Source organism: Giraffa tippelskirchi, chromosome 12 (genome assembly GCF_054371585.1).
Source record: "Giraffa tippelskirchi isolate mGirTip1 chromosome 12, T2T-mGirTip1v1.2.pri, whole genome shotgun sequence".
Taxonomy (NCBI): domain Eukaryota; kingdom Metazoa; phylum Chordata; class Mammalia; order Artiodactyla; family Giraffidae; genus Giraffa; species Giraffa tippelskirchi.
In genome coordinates this window covers 141,203,988-141,220,995 of record NC_137286.1, presented here as the reverse complement: position 1 = coordinate 141,220,995, position 17,008 = coordinate 141,203,988, and the positions used below count along the sequence as shown (strand labels likewise).

At 43.8% G+C, this 17,008-nt stretch overlaps 1 protein-coding gene across 2 annotated transcripts in view; it reads right to left on the bottom strand.

Moving 5' to 3' along the window:
• Positions 1-8,534, bottom strand: part of ITGBL1 (integrin subunit beta like 1) — a 214,816-nt gene extending 206,282 nt beyond the window's left edge. The window contains exons 1-2 of one of the 2 annotated variants that reach the window (XM_081552093.1): positions 8,190-8,534; positions 7,017-7,237 (exon numbers count right to left, since the gene is read on the bottom strand). In XM_081552093.1, coding sequence (XP_081408219.1) covers positions 7,017-7,237; positions 8,190-8,290 — 322 coding nt within the window. In that variant the 5' untranslated portion in view covers positions 8,291-8,534. The remainder of the gene's footprint in view (positions 1-7,016; positions 7,238-8,189) is intronic. The other variant, XM_081552094.1, reaches the window with a different exon arrangement.
• Between the last annotated feature and the right edge of the window lie 8,474 nt (positions 8,535-17,008).

Genomic DNA, 17,008 nt, shown 5'->3' with positions numbered 1-17,008 from the left:
GTATATAACATATGTGTATAAATTTAAGGTAGCAAATACATATTCACACACACATATATATGCTTTTACTGGAATCAGAATATATACGTATAAAGAGAACTTCCCCAGGCCTTGGTATTTATATTATTTATAAGTACATATACATTATAAAGCAAGATTTGAAAAAAGTGAATATATATATATATAACATTAATACCTAAAGACATCAACTCTTAGAATAGACACCAAGACTTCAAAGACTCTGGATGACCAAGAAACAAGGTAATAGATTTAATAGCTGAACTCCTTGCCCCAAATGAGCAGAATTTGGAAATGAAATATACATGATGAATAGTGAGTGAAAGGAGTTTGGAGAGCAGGGAGAGGACTGAAGTACAGGACTGGAAAGCGGGGAGCTTTAAGAACTGGAATGATTACTATTCAGTCTTAAGTTGGTTTACATTCCTGTGATTAAACAACCCCACCCCCGATGTCTCTAGAACGTATAGTAATGTTTCGCTAAATACAGCTGACTCTTGAACTACACAGGTTTGAATTGTACAGTGCCACTTACAATGTGGATGTCTTACAATAAACATGTATCCCAGCACTCCATGATCCAGGGTAGGTTGAATCTTTGGATACAGAACTGCAGTTACGGTGGAGGCAAGGTGGAAAACGGAAGACAACTAAGAAAGAAAAACCGAAGAGTGATTCCACAAAATAGGCTCGGAGACAGTTATTCAATTATCTAAGAAAAATGCCGCCATAGTTCCAAAAGACACATGTACCCCAATGTTCATCGAAATGTTCTTTACAATAGCCAGGACATGGAAGCAACCCAAATGTCCGTCAGCAGAGGAGTGGGTAAAGACATGGTGCATATATACAATGGAATATTAGTCAGCCATAAAAAGGAACAAAATTGGGTCATTTGTAGAGATGTGGATAAATCTAGAGTCTGTCATACACAGTGAAGTAGGTCAGAAAGAGAAAAAGAAATACCGTATATTACTGCGTATATGTGGAATCTAGAAAAATGGTCCTGATGAACCTATCTTCAGGGCAGGGATAGAGACGCAGGCATAGAGAATGGACCTGTGGACATAGGGTGGGGGCACGTGAGATGAGTGAGATGAATTGAGAAAGTAGCACAGAGATATAAAGATAGCACCACGTATTAAACAGATAGCTAGTAGGAAGCTGCTGTATATCACAGAGAGCTCAACTCGGCGCTCTGTGATGACCTGGAGGGGTGGGGTGGGAGGAGTGGAAGGGAGGGCCCAGAGGGAGGGGATATATGCACACACATAGCTAATTCATAGTGCTGTACAGCAGAAACTAACACAACATTGTCAAACAACTATCCTCCAATTTAAAAAACAAAGTGTAACGAAAATGCAACTGTGAGGAGCAAGTAGGTCTAACAGTTCTGGGACAGACGATAAAGATTCAGAAAGTCCAGTTCTCGTGAATACTTATATAGTTCTCATACCACTTAACAGCGTAGACGTCAGAAATAGCTGCCAGAAAAAAATTACTAATCCTTCCATATTAGGGGTATTTCCATGTATTTTAAGTATTTTCATACCATGTGTGTTTAAATCAATGGTTATAAGGATGTTTCATAGTCTGAATAAATTAAAATCTATAAACTAATCTTTAAATTATATAGATATTAAATGTATTTATAGATAAAGATTAAAAATTATTCTGAATACTATCATGCAGAATGTCAAGTTCTTTATATCCATAAAGATGTCCCAGAAATAGAAACCAAGTTTCAGAGAACTGAAATCACTGTCTCAGGGATGAATGACAGAAACAAGTTAACTCGAGTTAACGATTCAGACAAGGTTCCCATCTAACCCCAGAACTGCCATAAAGTCCAGACTCATTCTACAAGCAATCATTCTTCATTTCACAGAAATTCCAGATAAAAGTAAGTGTCTTTAATTTAGTAGGGCCTTTTCACCATTGATGAGTTTTCTGATTGTTTCTCCTGACTTTCTTCCATCAGTTCTATCACTGACACCATCTTACTCATCCCTGAGTACTAAAGCATGTGAGTCTCTCTTTCACCAGTCTTTAAAATGTCTCATAATTCTATCCTTACTCCCTCCCCCCGGGACTATTATTTAAACACCATCTAACCTGAGTTCCTCCCCATCAAGTGTCTAGCCCAACCTGCTGGGCCCCTAGCCACCAACCATATTACTTTCCATGAATCAAAGCATTGACCATCAATCGCTCCCATGTTCAAACTGCTTCATGGTTCCTATATGCTGTTTAATCGAGCACAGGCTTCACATTCAGCGTGCTTCCCTTGTGGCTCAGCTAGTAAAGAATCTACCTGCAATTCTTTTGCAGGAGACCTGGGTTCGATCCCTGGGTTGGGAAGATTCCCTGGAGAAGGGGAGGGCTACCCACTCTATTCTGGCCTGGAGAATTCCATGGACTCTATAGTCCATGGGGTTGCAAAAGAGTTGGACAGGACTGAGTGGCTTTCACTTTTAACTTTTCACTTTCACATTCAGGTTCAGAGCTCTCTGCCAGATGTCCAGCTGTAACTCTCAATATATCTTCCACTAGGCTTCCCACAGCCCTAATTTCCAGTGAAGCCAGCCCCAGAACCCTTCACTCTTCTCCAAATGTACCCACATGTTTTTCTGCCTCTAAACCATTTCTTCAATTTTTCTTCACTCAGAATTCCAATTGTCTACCCTTTGGACTAAAAACCTCCTTATACTAAAACTTTATGTCAAATACTACAACTTTTCCAAAATTTAAACCACAATATCTAATTCCTACCTTAATAGAACCCTCATAGAAATACATAGAAATTATATTCTTCCTTGTCTTATAGACATTTGGTATTTCTCTGAACCTCCCTACTCAGTGGGAAGCAGTCATATAGTCTTCATTTTTTCTAGCATTTTTATTTTTTTAGGAGTTAACTGACCTTCATTTTATTATTTTTAACTTTTCATTTTATATTGGAATATAGTTGATGAACAAAGCCACATTAGTTTTAGGTATACAGCAAAGTGATTCAGGTATACATATGCATGTATTTACAACATCCTACGGGGCTTCCCTGGTGGCTCAGTGGTAAAGAATCCACCCACCAATGCAGGAGACACAGGTTTAATCCCTGGGTCAGAAAGATCCTCTGGAGAATAAAATGGCAACCCACTCCAGTATTCTTGCCTGGGAAATCCCATGGACAGAGGAGCCTGGTAAACTATAGTCCACAGGGTTGCAAAGAGTCAGACATGACTAAGCAACTAAACAACAACATCTTTAATAGCACAACATCTTTAATAGTAAACAGAGAGTCTAGCAAACATACAGCCCTTTATGAGTGCAAGTGTGAGTACTTAGTCACTCAATCGTGTCCAACTCTTTGCAGCCCTTTGGATTGTAACCCTCCAGGCTCCTCTGTCCATGTGATTCACGGGTTTGATCCCTGGATCTTCTTGACCCAGGGATCAAACCCAAGTCTCCTTCATCTCCTGCACTGTAGGCATATTCTTTACCCACTGAGCCATCAGGGAAGGCCATATAGCACTTTGTGTGTGTGTGTGTGTGTGTGTGTGTGTGTGTGTGTGTGTGTGTTAGTTGCTCAGTCGTGTCTGACTCTTTGTGACCCCGTGGACTGTAGCCCGCCAAGTTCCTCTGTCCATGGAATTCTCCAGGCAAGAACACTGGAGTGGGTTGCCATTACCATCTCCAATAGCACTTTATAGAACTGGCTACAATGGATTCAATTTAGCTTTTCCAAGTTCCTAAAACTGAAACTCTTTTAAGTGATATATTTCAAAAAGCGATTGGAAAAATGTTTAAGAAACCAATACTTTAAGTGTAATCACAGGTACCCAGGGGGTTATTCAGGATACCATGAAGTCCAAACCGAAAGTTTATTTTTATAGAATCAAACATTTGACAGTTCTTAAAGAAACATTTCACCAAAATGAATTTACTCCTCATTAGACCATCATGCCCACACAAATAATCGCTGGGTCACATCTTTATGCTATAGAATTTGGAGGAAGATTCATGTGCCAGGAGCCAGTGGAGACTGGGAGAGAAAGACCACTTGTGATCATGTAAACGTCATCACTCTCAACCAACTCATCTAAAATAAGTATGTCTCCTATGAGTCACGGTGTAAGAATCCCAGTGGAGTTAACTTGAAAAGAGCACAGTGTATCTCCTACAGCTGCTCTCAGGTTGAGCCAAAATCACTGTCCTTGCTTGACTTTTTGAGCTTTGGATCAATAACAGGTCCTCCCCACCCCCAAGACATTAATGAAACTAAACTTCTTTAACCATATCAACTGACTAACAAACACGAAGCCAGGCTATTTATCTCTCTCTTTCTATCCATTCATCCTAGCTCACCTTTTGTGCATCCCAAAATAATGTTATATAGACATATTCATGTCTATATACACAAGCATATTCATATATACATACATATTCATATGTATTCATATTCATATGTATCTAATACACAAGCATAGTCATGTGTATTGAGTGCTGACTTTATGCAAAACAGTATTCTAAGTCTCCTGCATCTGTTAAACCTCACAACAATCCCATAAAATAGGTACTTTATTATTCCCATTTCACAGATGAAGAAATCAAGGCTCAGGAATGTTAAGTAACTGCCCAAGTTCATACAGAAGTTAAGTGTGGGATTCAAATCCTGGAAAACTTCTCCCAGAGCCCACAGTCTTAACCACTCTATGATTCCCTGCCAGAGCACGATTGTGTTTTCTTCACAGAGGTGGGGGAAGTCTCTGGAAGTTACTCTATTTCTGAAAATCAACTATAGGGTCTTATCACAGAGACCAAGGCCCAGAAGCACATAAAACATAAAAGACAACCTGCTACGTTTCTGTCTTGAGTGAGTGAGTGCTCAGGCATGTTCGACTCTTTGTGACACCGTGGCTCCTCTGTCCACGAGATTTCCCAGGCAAGAATACTAGAAATTCTTGGGTTGCCATTTCCTCCTCCAGGTGATCTTCCTGACCCAGGGATTGAACCCATGTCTCCTGTGTCTCCTGTATTGCAGGCAGATTCTTTTTACCGCTGAGCCACTGGGGAAGCCCATGTTTCTATCTTACTGGCGATAATATAGGGATTATTTCTTGCAGACAGAATTGAGTAGCTAAACTTGAAGCACAGAACAACTGGGCAAGCTGGCAAGATAACCAGATAGACTGTGTGTAAGGCTGTCCTCACTGACCTGGCAAATGTAGCCAGTGCATTTGCAGGGGCAGATTCTATACCAGGCCCAGCGAGCTGGCATCAATGGGCAACAGTCAGAAAGAGGAGGACTGGAAATGAACAGGGTTCTTTCATTCAGTCTTAAATATAGAGAAGCAGGAATATACACACAAGCAAACAAAACCATGCATGACTCAGGGCTGCATTTTGCACCAGGATGGAAGGAATGTAATGACAAATATAGCAGGATGAAACAAGTCATTTTCCATGGGAGATAAACAAGAGTATATATACACACCACAGCTACCCTTTAATTAACAGAAAGGAACCGATCAGCTTCTTTAAAAGGGGAGTTCAAGTTACTGGTAACCAGAACTAGCTTACTGGGTGAAAATTGCATCCTGCTTGTTATGTTTCCAAAGAAAGAACAATGCAAAATGCCCTGAAAAATATGCCCAGAACTCACGATATTGAGGAGGCCTTGCCAGAGGCAATCAAAGCCAGGGAAGCCAGGTAACAGCGGACTTTGGAGAGAAATATTAGACAACACTTAGCTTTCATTCCAAAGGGCTGCCCTTAATAGCACTGTAGCATATGGGACTGACAAGCTAAAATAAGTAGTGGCATTCAACACTTTTAAAGGGTTGAACTGCAGCCTCCAAGGCTAAACAAAGACACAGAAGCACCTGTGGCCCTCCAAATTACTTATATGACTTTTTTTTTTTTCACGGTCAAACAGCCCACCTCTTAAGTACCCTCCCTGGCTTCTAGGCCCAAATGCCATAGGAGAAAAGAAACATTTTGCTACAAACTCATGCTTCATCTCTCTGTTAGTGTTGGACTCTCATTCTCAGCTACACTGTGGGCAAAATAAGTGGATTTTTTTTTTTTCCTACAAGTCTGCCAAACACTGGTGGGAACGCACTGTGTGTATTCCCACAAAAGTGCACTGAGGATGCACTTTTACTGACCGAGGGCCTGGATCATTCACAATGACCTGATTGAGGTTCTTGGCTCCAAGCAAACGGCACAGTTATGTGAAACTGGTTATAGACGTTAGGGGTGATCTCTTCGAAGAAATAGCTTGACCCCTTCCAGTATGAGAACCCAAATCACTCCTTTAAAATGTGCAAAGGAAATGAGTTTATTTTCACTCCACCCTTACAAAACACCAAGCTACGCTGAAGCCAAAAAATGGGAGCAGTGAAAACAATACAAAAGCCATCGCTTCCAAGAAAATACGGGCCTGCTCGTTTTGGTGTACGGTTTTCTGACATAGGCCACTACGTGTCAACTAAATGCTGCCTATGAGAGGGCAAATCCACATTCAAAAACAAGTTGGGCTTCCCTGGAATTTAGGAAAATAAGATTCTCCTGTGCTTCCTCAGTAAAGAAATAAAACACAGGTCAGCAACTAACACCACACTGTCGATCAGCTACATTTCAATTAAGAAATAAAATAAATAGGGGCTTCCACTCTGCAAATATTATGATTAACATGCGTGATCAGGGTGGAGAGCCCAGCGAAATAACTCCATTTACGGGGAAGTGGGGAGGTTTGGTCTGTAAATAAGGAAGCAACGGTAGAAGCTGAGATTTGTAATCGAGCGAGTGAACCTTAGCAAATATTATTTCCACTGAAGTCTGGGCCCTAGGGCGGAGGTCGGGGTTAAGAGACGTGATTCCAGAACCGACCGGCAAAAGGCAGCAACCGCCCGCCCTCCCCGTGGTGGCTTCCAGCAATCTGATGGGATGGTCCCCAGCCCCCACTTCCCCAAGGGGCCGGAGCCGCGCCCCCTTACCTGCACAGGTGCTGCCGTCGTAGGTCTCGCACACCCACTCGTGGCACTCGCACAGGGGCCCGAAGTACACGCCGGGCTCGCTCACGTGACAGATGCACACCCCGCAGTCGCAGCGGCCGCGGCCGTGGCACAGAGCGCCCCCTGGGGGCTGCCCGGGCGCGCGGCACCGGCGCTCCGACTCGGCCCGGGACAGCCTGCACGAGGCGGCGCCCGGGCCGCTCCTGCAGGGGCGACAGACCACAGCGGGGGCCACTGTCACGTCCAGACACTGCCCCTTCTGCTCCGAGCATCCCCCCACCCGCCCCCGCCGCCGCGGCCTCCCAGGGTCCACCCAGATCCCGAACTGGAGACCGACCGCCAACCCCCTGGAGATCGTTAGCCTGGGCACCCCCTCCTCCCCCGTTTCTCTGAAGACCAAGCTGATACCGGGCACTGGTCATCACCGGAGAAATGACCACAGATGTCTAAGTGGTGACCTGCCCCACCGAAGAACAGGACCGTCTTCCAGGTGGACTGGAGGATCCTGTCCTGCCCCTTGGAGGTCCGCCACTGAACCTTACACAGCGCATTTAGATTAAATGCAAATTAATCCCAAGTCTGACCCTTGGCTGACTTTTCAGTTCTCTTTCAAAGGTCCTGTTGCTAGCTGATGGCCAGGGGCAGTTGTTTTATGAAAAAGGAGAGATGACTATATAGAAAGAACCATACAGGTTATGATAGCAGAGGACATAAGGCTTTTTCAAGTTGCAATAAGCGATACTTATAAACTGTACTTTTAGAACAGAAAAGTTTCCTTATCGCGATGTGCCTCCAGTCCTCTTTGAAAATGCGATGCAAAATGTTGACCCCGGCCCCACGCAATAGCTCCGCCTTCTAGGTGATGAGAACACACAGGTACACCTGGCACGGCAGAAAATTCCTCCTGATATGCATTGGAGTAGGAGGAAATGATGAATGTATTCAATGATTGTATGTTGCCCAAGGAAGGACAAATGAACAGGGGCAAGGCAATACACAGTGCAGATGGAAGAAGAATCGGAACAGGTTGAAAAACAGTTGATCTGGCGTCCAACTTCCTAACTGCTCTTGGCTTGGGGCAGCCATCCCGGAGCTTTGTGTCCCGCCACACAAGGCAGGGCAGGTCTGTCTTCAAGAAAAACAAACCAGACTTACCTCAGAGACGGCTTAAAGCTTTGCGGAACAGCTGACAGGCCCCCTGGCAGGAGAAGGGAAGACACCAACAGCAAGACGCTCCCCAAGCCTGCGGGGCGCATGCTGAGTTTCCAGGCTGCCGAGGCAGGAGCGTGGCTGCGAGGTGGGGCTCCCGGGGGGCGGGGGGGTGGGGAGGCCGAGAGGGGAGAGGTGCCCCCAGCAGACGGCCGGGCAGACCGACCCGCAAACACCCAGGCGTGCAGGACCGGGCTCTACCCGGAGCTGCGAGGGCGTGGAGAGCTGCCTGCAAGGGTTTGGGCGGCAGCGCTCTGGGCGGGGTGCTGGTACCAAACCCCTCAAGTGGAGAGTCTAGGCAGGGAAGTAATTAGAAACAGTTGTACAAGCAGATGGTTTATTTTGACATAAAAAAAAGAAAAAGAAAAATGTCCTGTTCACAGATTTGAGAGACTCATTCCTTTCTTCAAGTACAGGCCACAGAAATATTTGACAAGAGGCTATTTGGGCTGGCTGACATTAAAGGGACAGATAAGATAATCCCCAGAGATGAGGAGAGGAAGGGGAGAGTTAGGTGATGTCAGGAGGGAATTCCTTTTCACCCCTTGCTCCTTAAGGAGGTGCACTATTGGACTGTCTGTGTTGTGAGTTGTGAGGGGCAAGCAAAATGAGTAAGGACCGCATTTTTGTACTTTTGCTCCTGTGTTTTAAATTATGGATCTCTCGTTTCCTTAAGCCTTTAAAAAGTGTGTCATGCTTCTAGTTGTTTGGGCCAGTAGTTTATCACACCACATTTTTTTCTTGACTTGGACAGTTCATACTGTAGTTGTTCCAAGTTCACCCCATTCTCCCCCACGGATTGACTATGAGAAGATACACAATGTGTGATTCCAGTGTCAATGGCACTGAAAAATCAGGAGTGTCACTTGCGAAGCACTTACTTGGTGCCAGTCACTTGGGAAATCCTCTCTCCAATTGTGACAATAACCACACATTCATTTACTCATTTAGTGGACACGGGTTTAGCATCTACTAGGTGTTAGGCTCTGTGCCAGTAAAGAAGACACAGCAGAGAATTAAGGAGACGTGATCCTGCTCTTGGAATCCACTGGGCCAGCAGACATAAAATCAGGAATATAAAAGGAGGAAAGGTTGCTAGTTACTCCCATCTTAGCTCCAAGCGTCTGATCTAGTTAAAATGCTCCAATATAAAAAAGTATCAAATTGACACGTTGTCCATGTGGAATTCACACAATATTATATGTCAAATATATTTCAATAAAAATTTTCTCAATGGAAAAAAAAATGATGTCATTTGAGCTAAAGGCCAAAGGATGAAGGGAAGTTGGCTGGAAATGGGGAAGATATGGCAGAGAATGGGGCAGTGTTCCCATTATAAAGATCAAGAAACTGAGACCAAAGTGTGGCTTCCTGCTCAAAAATGATGGACTTTCTCAAATTCACACAGAAAGTTGGACTTCAGCTGAAAGCTATGAGCCCTCAAAGCCCACACTGTCCCCTGCATTGTGTGGTCACCTGGGAAAGGTGTGGACCCTTCTATGAAAGGGAAGAAACATTCTCCCATTGTTCTAAGAAGATCTTTAGAGGCAGTAGATTCTCATGAAACAGAACCATCCAAACTGTGCCCTGGCCTTAAAATCAGGGAAAACATTTCTGGATGGAATCCCTTCCTGTTATTCACGTGAACAGATGTAAGAGCACGCCCAGGGATCTCCCTGGCGGTCCTAAAACCTTGCCTTCCAGTGCAGGGCGAGTACGGATTCGATCCCTGGTTGGGGAGCTAAGATAGCGGCCAAAAAACCAAAACGTGAAACAGAAGCAATATTGTTACAAATTCAATAAGGACTTTAAAGATGGTCCACGTCAAAAAATCTTGACAAGGAACTTATGGTTGGTAGGAGGAAGCATAGGGGGAAGGGATAGTTAGGGAGTTTGGGATGGACAGATACTTGATGTTGTATTTAAAGTGGATCACCAACAAGGACCTACTGTAGAGCATGGGGAACTCTTCTCAGTGTTAAGTGGTAGCCTGGATGGGAAGGGAGCTTGGGGGAGAATGGATATATGTGTATGTATGACCGAGCCCCTTTGTTGTTCACCTGAAACTATCACAACATTGTTAATCAATTGGCTATACTGCCACACAAAATAAAAAGGTGTTGTTTTTTTTTTTTTTTAAAAAAAGACCACCTCTAACATTTACTTGCTGGGACAAAAAGGCAAATGGAGGTCCCTGAACAGAGGGCCACCAGCTCCTCTCTTGCTTCTCCAGGCTCCATCAGTACCGGAACACATCCTAGCCCAGACCACTAAGTCTCCCTCAAAGGCTGACCCTTTGCCAACCCTTACTAAACCACGCATGTACACAATGGTGGTGGGATCGGCCAGTGGGAGGACGGACTGGGGAGATGTATGTACAGAACAGAGAGTTGTCTGGGCGGGAAATTCTGTCCTGGGTAACCACAGTGTGGTTTAGAAGGAGCCACCAAGGCTCATGTTACTAGATGCCCTGGATCACATGATCATCCTGTGTGGGAGGGGCATATCTGGAGGAGAGACGGAGGGAATCCCTAAACCAGTCGTTTCCTAAGGGTGATCCCTGAACCAGCATCCACAGCACCTGGGGACTCGTTACAAATGCAAGTTCTCAGCCCCCCGCCTCAGACCTATGGAATCACTGGCTACACTTTAACAGTATTGCTGATAATTCTTTTTGAGCACCATAGGGGGAAGCTTTGTGAGCCACAGCACCCAGAACTGGGGTCGTGGATGCCTGGATGGAAGAATGATACCCACACTAAATCCTAGTTCAGATCCTGGCACCCTGTTCTTTTCCTGGCCACGTGTAACTCTGTGAGGACATCGTAGGAACAGACTCTCCTGCCAACATCCAAAAACCTTGGTGACTCAGAGAATATGGGAATCATAGAAGAGAAGCATCGATTCCAAAGCCTGACTAGGAATTTGCAATGAAAACATGGAACTTTTAACAAATGAGTCATGTATTGCTTTTTGCATATTTTCTGGGGAAAAAGAGACTTGTGGAATAGGGAACTGGTGTTTGAACATTTCTTTCAGGAATTAACACATTTCTTTTATTCTGTGGTATTTTCATACAGGGCATCATGCAATGACGAATATTACCATGAGGACCGTGTGCAGCTGTGAAGCAAAGATAGTATGTTCTTGGTTTCTGAAAGCATTGAAATGTTCAGATCATTTTATCATTGCGACTCAGAAATAGTATTCCCAGGAAGCTGAAATAGTTATATTGCTGCTGAGTTGGTGACTCAGTAGAAAGTCTTGGATCCACACAAACTCTGTCAAAATAAAAGAAAATAACATTTTCTCTTTTTAGCAAACTTTGATATACTTTTTTTTCTGCCAAAGTACTAAATGCCTTGGAACAACCTACTTTCTTCCTTCTCCCAGTTTGCAGAAAACACAAGGACAAGCATCTCTTGAGAGCAGATGTAGGAAGAACCCAGTTGCTGTGTGGAAGGTTCTGAGCTACTCACTGACCCCAAAGACCCCCTGACAACCCTGAGGGTAAGGCCTAGTCTCCCTAGTTTCTGAAACCAAACTCAAAGGGACTGAAAGCATCTTAGTCCTTAAACATAGTTCTGAGTCATCAGGTCACAAAATCATAGAATCTGGGGTTCAGGAAGTATTTTAAAGGTGCTAAAGCTCCAAGACTTTGGTCCCCTGATGCGAAGAGCTGACCCATTGGAAAAGACCCTGATGCTGGGAAAGACTGAGGGCAGGAGGAGAAGGGGACGACAGAGGATGAGGTCATTGGATGGCATCACCGACTCAATGGACATGAGTTTGAGCAAACTCCAGGAGATGGTGAAGGACAGGGAAGCCTGGTGTGCTGCAGTCTATGGGGCCTCAAAGAGTCAGACAGGACTGAGTGACTGAACCACAACAATTAATTATATCATTTTTACTGAAGTCAACAGCCACTATTCTGAGAGCTACCTTTGATTCCTCCCTACAGTTTACCTGGATTGTCGAGTAAGTCACTGAATCCGGTTGATTCCACTTTTTAGTAACCCAGCCTCCCTCTTCAGCATCTTTTACTTCTATTTTGTCCGCCATTGCCACAACCTCCAAACTGGCCTCACTGCATCCAGCCTCTGACTTTTGTGTTTGTCCTTATCCTGCTCCCGGGGAGTTGTTTCTAACCTACAGTTTTCAGCACATTCACTCCCTATTGTAGCTCTACACACTGTTGATTGCATAAAGCTCAAATACTCTGTCATTTTATGGAAGACACTGTATGTTGGTCTCCATCGCGGGTGCTCATCCAGATCCCCTCGTCAAGGCTGGTGTGCCCATCCCCTGGCTGATGGCCTATGGCTCACAGCTTCATCCATCACTGGACATTGCCCTGTGCCTCAGGAACAGCCTCTCCCAGGGCTGATCGCTCAGATCCCAGATAGCACCCCATCCCCCCAGTGCTCATTTGCAACATTTTGGACCTCCTGATGCCCCTACCATATAGAAACCATAGAGATGGACAGCTCCATCATTGTGATTCATGTTGACAAGGCAGGAAAAACTGAAGACAACTAGATCTGCAAGATGTGAGGCTGAGCAAGATTTTTCGGAAGTATTTATTCACTTGTGCATGCGGGCTCAGTCACTTCAGTCTCTTTAAGACCCCAAGGACTGTAGCCCGCAGGCTCCTCTGTCCATGGGGTTTCCCAGGCAAGATTACTAGAGAGGGTTGCCTTTTCCTCCTCCAGGGGATCTTCCCAAGCCAGGGATCAAACCTGAGTTTCCTGTGTCTCCCACATTGCAGGCAGATTCTTTACCTGCTGAGCCATTGGGGAGCCTCATTTATTTGTTAATCTACTATTCCCTTCCTCCTTCCCGCTCGTCTTTCTCCTCTTTCTGCTCCTTCCTTGGTCTGTCTAAAGCTGCCTCCCAGACCAAGAACCTTTTCTTCTGTATTTTTTTTTCTTGGCAGCCTTGACCACAGTTTCACATCTTTTGTTCACCTACTGTGTATTATCTACCTCTTCCCAGTTAAATGCAGGTTCCATGAACGCAGGGACTTCTGCTTGATCATTCCTTGCTGTCACTCCAGTGCCTGGCACAGAATAATATTTCAGCAAATATTTGCCTAGAGAATGAATGAATAAATGAGTGCCTTTTTGACAGTTTGATTATATTCAACAGTTTGAACTGAAGTATGATTTTGGAGCCCCCAAAATTAAAGTCTGACACTGTTTCCACTGTTTCCCCATCTATTTCCCATGAAGTGATGGGACCAGATGCCATGATCTTAGTTTTCTGAACGTTGAGCTTTAAGCCAACATTTTCACTCTCCTCCTTCACTTTCATCAAGAGGCTCTTTAGTTCTTCTTCACTTTCTGCCATAAGGGTGGTGTCATCTGCATATCTGAGGTTATTGATATTTCTCCCGGCAATCTTGATTCCAGCTCGTGTTTCTTCCAGCCCAGCATTTCTCATGATGTACTCTGCATATAAGTTAAATAAGCAGGGTAACAATATACAGCCTTGATGTACTCCTTTTCCTATTTGGAACCAGTCTGTTGCTCCATGTCCAGTTCTAACTGTTGCTTCCTGACCTGCATACAGGTTTCTCAAGAGACAGGTCAGATGGTCTGGTATTCCCACGGAAACAGTGTCAGACTTTATTTTTTTGGGTTCCAAAATCACTGCTGATGGTGATTGCAGACATGAAATTAAAAGATGCTTACTCCTTGGAAGGAAGGTTATGACCAACCTAGATGGCATATTTAAAAGCAGAGGCATTACTTTGCCAATAAAGCTCCATCTAGTCAAGGCTATGGTTTTTCCAGTGGTCATGTATGGATGTGAGAGTTGGATGGTGAAGAAAGCTGAGGGCTGCAGAATTGATGCTTTTGAACTGTGGTGTTGGAGAAGACTCTTGAGAGTCCCTTGGACTGCAAGGAGATCCAACCAGTCTAGCCTAAAGGAGATCAGTCCTGGGTGTTCATTGGAAGGACTGATGTTGAAGCTGAAACTCCAATACTTTGGCCACCTCATGTGAAGAGTTGACTCATTGGAAAAGACCCTGTTGCTGGGAAGGATTGGGGGCAGGAGGAGAAGGGGACGACAGAGGATGAGATGGTTGGATGGCATCACCGACTCAATGGACATGAGTTTGGGTAGACTCTAGGAGCTGGTGATGGACAGGGAGGCCTGGCGTGCTGCGATTCATGGGGTCGAAAAGAGTCAGACACTAGTGAGTGACTGAACTGAACTGATGGTGCATGCATGCTAAGTTGCTTCAGTCCTATTGGACTCTTTGTGACCCTGTGGATCATAGCCCACAAGGCCCCTCTGTCCATGGGATTCTCCAGGAAAGAATACTGGAGTGGGTTGCCATGCCCTCTTCCAGAGGATCTTCCCAACCCAGGAATCGAACCCTCGTCTCTTATGTCTCCCGCATAGGCAGGCAGGTTCTTTACCACTAGCACTGCCTCCTGGGAAGCCCAAAGTATGATATATCAGGTTTAATGGAAGGAAAGAATTAACACACCATTATGAGCTACATTAGGGCCATTAAAATATAAAAATCAGCAAGAAAATATTTTTCACACACACAAAAAAATTCAGAAAGTTAATCTAGAGTCAGATAATCAACAGCTCTTACTCATCTGTCCACATACAGGAGCCACACTAATTGTTTAATCATTTAGAGTCAAGTTTGAAGGTTTTTTTTTTTAATCTCAATTTCACTCAAAATCCACTCGGGTAATATTTTCAGCAGAAAGGAGGCATCCGAGTTTCCAAAAAGTAAAAGGTACTCCTAAGCTTTCAGGAAGCTTCAGTATTCCTGGGCAGCAATAAAAATAAGCTTCAATTTCCAAGAAAAAGAACTTTTCATTTGGGCCAGAGCTGTGGAATAAAAAGGTGTCTAGTTAACATCTTTTCCAGACATCAGAGCAAAACCAGGAGCATTTTTTTTTTCCTCCCACGTAGTGAAAACACCTGGAAATATTAGGCGCTTGGGGGATAAGAAATAATCTTCCAGTCTTCTGAGTATTTTTACAGTTCTGGTTGATGCAGGAGGGAAATTTTAGGAAAAGCAAAATATATGGAGGTTGTTTTCATTGACCTCAAGGGAAAAAGATTTATCACTTTAATATTATGTTATCCAGACTAATCGACTCTTAATTCTTGAAGTCATGCTTGACTGTTGATCAAATGAATGACCACTGGGAGGATAAGACCAGGAGCTGGCCAGTGGAGAGAACACTGAACTGTTTGTTCAGAAAAGGGTTTCTGACGCTGGCTTTGCCATCCACTAACTGCCAGATCTTGGCGGGTTTCTTTAACCTGACGAATTTCAGTTTCCCAAATGGCACAGGTGAAGGGAATGTTGGTTTTCCCCAATTCTGAATTTCTGTGATTAGATTTTCTTTATATATTTGTTGAAAGTCTTCCAGTAACAAAGAGAGAATAGGAATATATATATTTTGCAAACGAATATAAACAAATATACATTCACTTACATACACACATCTATTAGAGATGGAAATGATGGAAACTTGCATTTAGTCTTCTGGTGATGGGCATTTATATGGAGCTAGATTATGTAACATATATTTCCAGAAGTTAAAAATATATTTAATTTATATGTATTTTTATTTGAAATCTGTCCTTCTTGCTCAGTCACTTAGTCATGTCCAACTCCCTGTCACTCCATGGACTGCAGCATGCCAGACTTCCTTGTCCTTCACCATATCCTGGGGTTTGTTCAAACTCACGTCCAGACTCCTGACTGGTTGTTGCCTTTCTCACTACGCAGGCTGGTCAGTGACTCGGTCCCTCAGCTCTCTCTCTGTCATCATTGATAGGTTTTTGACTCTGCATTGCCCCTGGAGAAAGGAATGGCTACCCACTCCAGTACTCTTGCCTAGGGAATCCCATGGACAGATGAGTCTGGCAGGCTACAATCCATAGGGTCACAAAGAGTGGAACACGACTGAGTAACTAACCCTACCTTACTACTACTACACTATCCTGTTTTAAAAGTTTTATGTATACTACTGTTTCCATTATTTTCAATATTATTCCAACAGGAGTAGGATCCTTTCTACATAAACCAGGAAAAAAAAAAAAAAGTAAACTAAAGGCACACTTCATGCATTCTAAGTTGCTTCAGTCATGTCTGACTCTTTGTGACTTCAGGGACTGTAGCCTGCCAGGCTCCTCCGTCCATGGGGATTCTCCAGGCAAGAATACTGGAGTGGATTACCATGCCTTCCTCCAAGGGATCTTCCCGATCCACAGATGGAACCCATGTGGTCTCTTTTGTCTTCTGCATTGGCAGAGAGGTTCTTTACCACTAGTGCCACCTGGGAAGCCTGAAGGCACTCTATGTAAGTTAAAAGAGATTCTCAACAAGCTGCATGCCAGCTCTGAGTCTGGGGCCCTGAGTGCGTTGTCTGACACATCGATAAGCATTTGGGGAATAATAATAATAGTAACAGTGTATAAAAGACCAGATCAGAGATGAACATTGTCCCACAATAATATGCAACTTACAAACTGAAATCATAAGTATGAAAAAAAAATTGTTGTGAACTTTGATGTAGTACATGTGACTAGGCAGCTCATAAACACTTTCTTATTGTGAGGAAAATTGTTAGCAACATTTATATATTCATGAATAATGACGAAATTCGGTTTTACAGAAATTTCATTTGCTAGAAGCCTGGTAATCAATCTATATAAATTACTGCAAATGGGGTGAGAATTAAACTGATTTAGGAAAAAGGAGAGGGATGAAATGAGGCCGA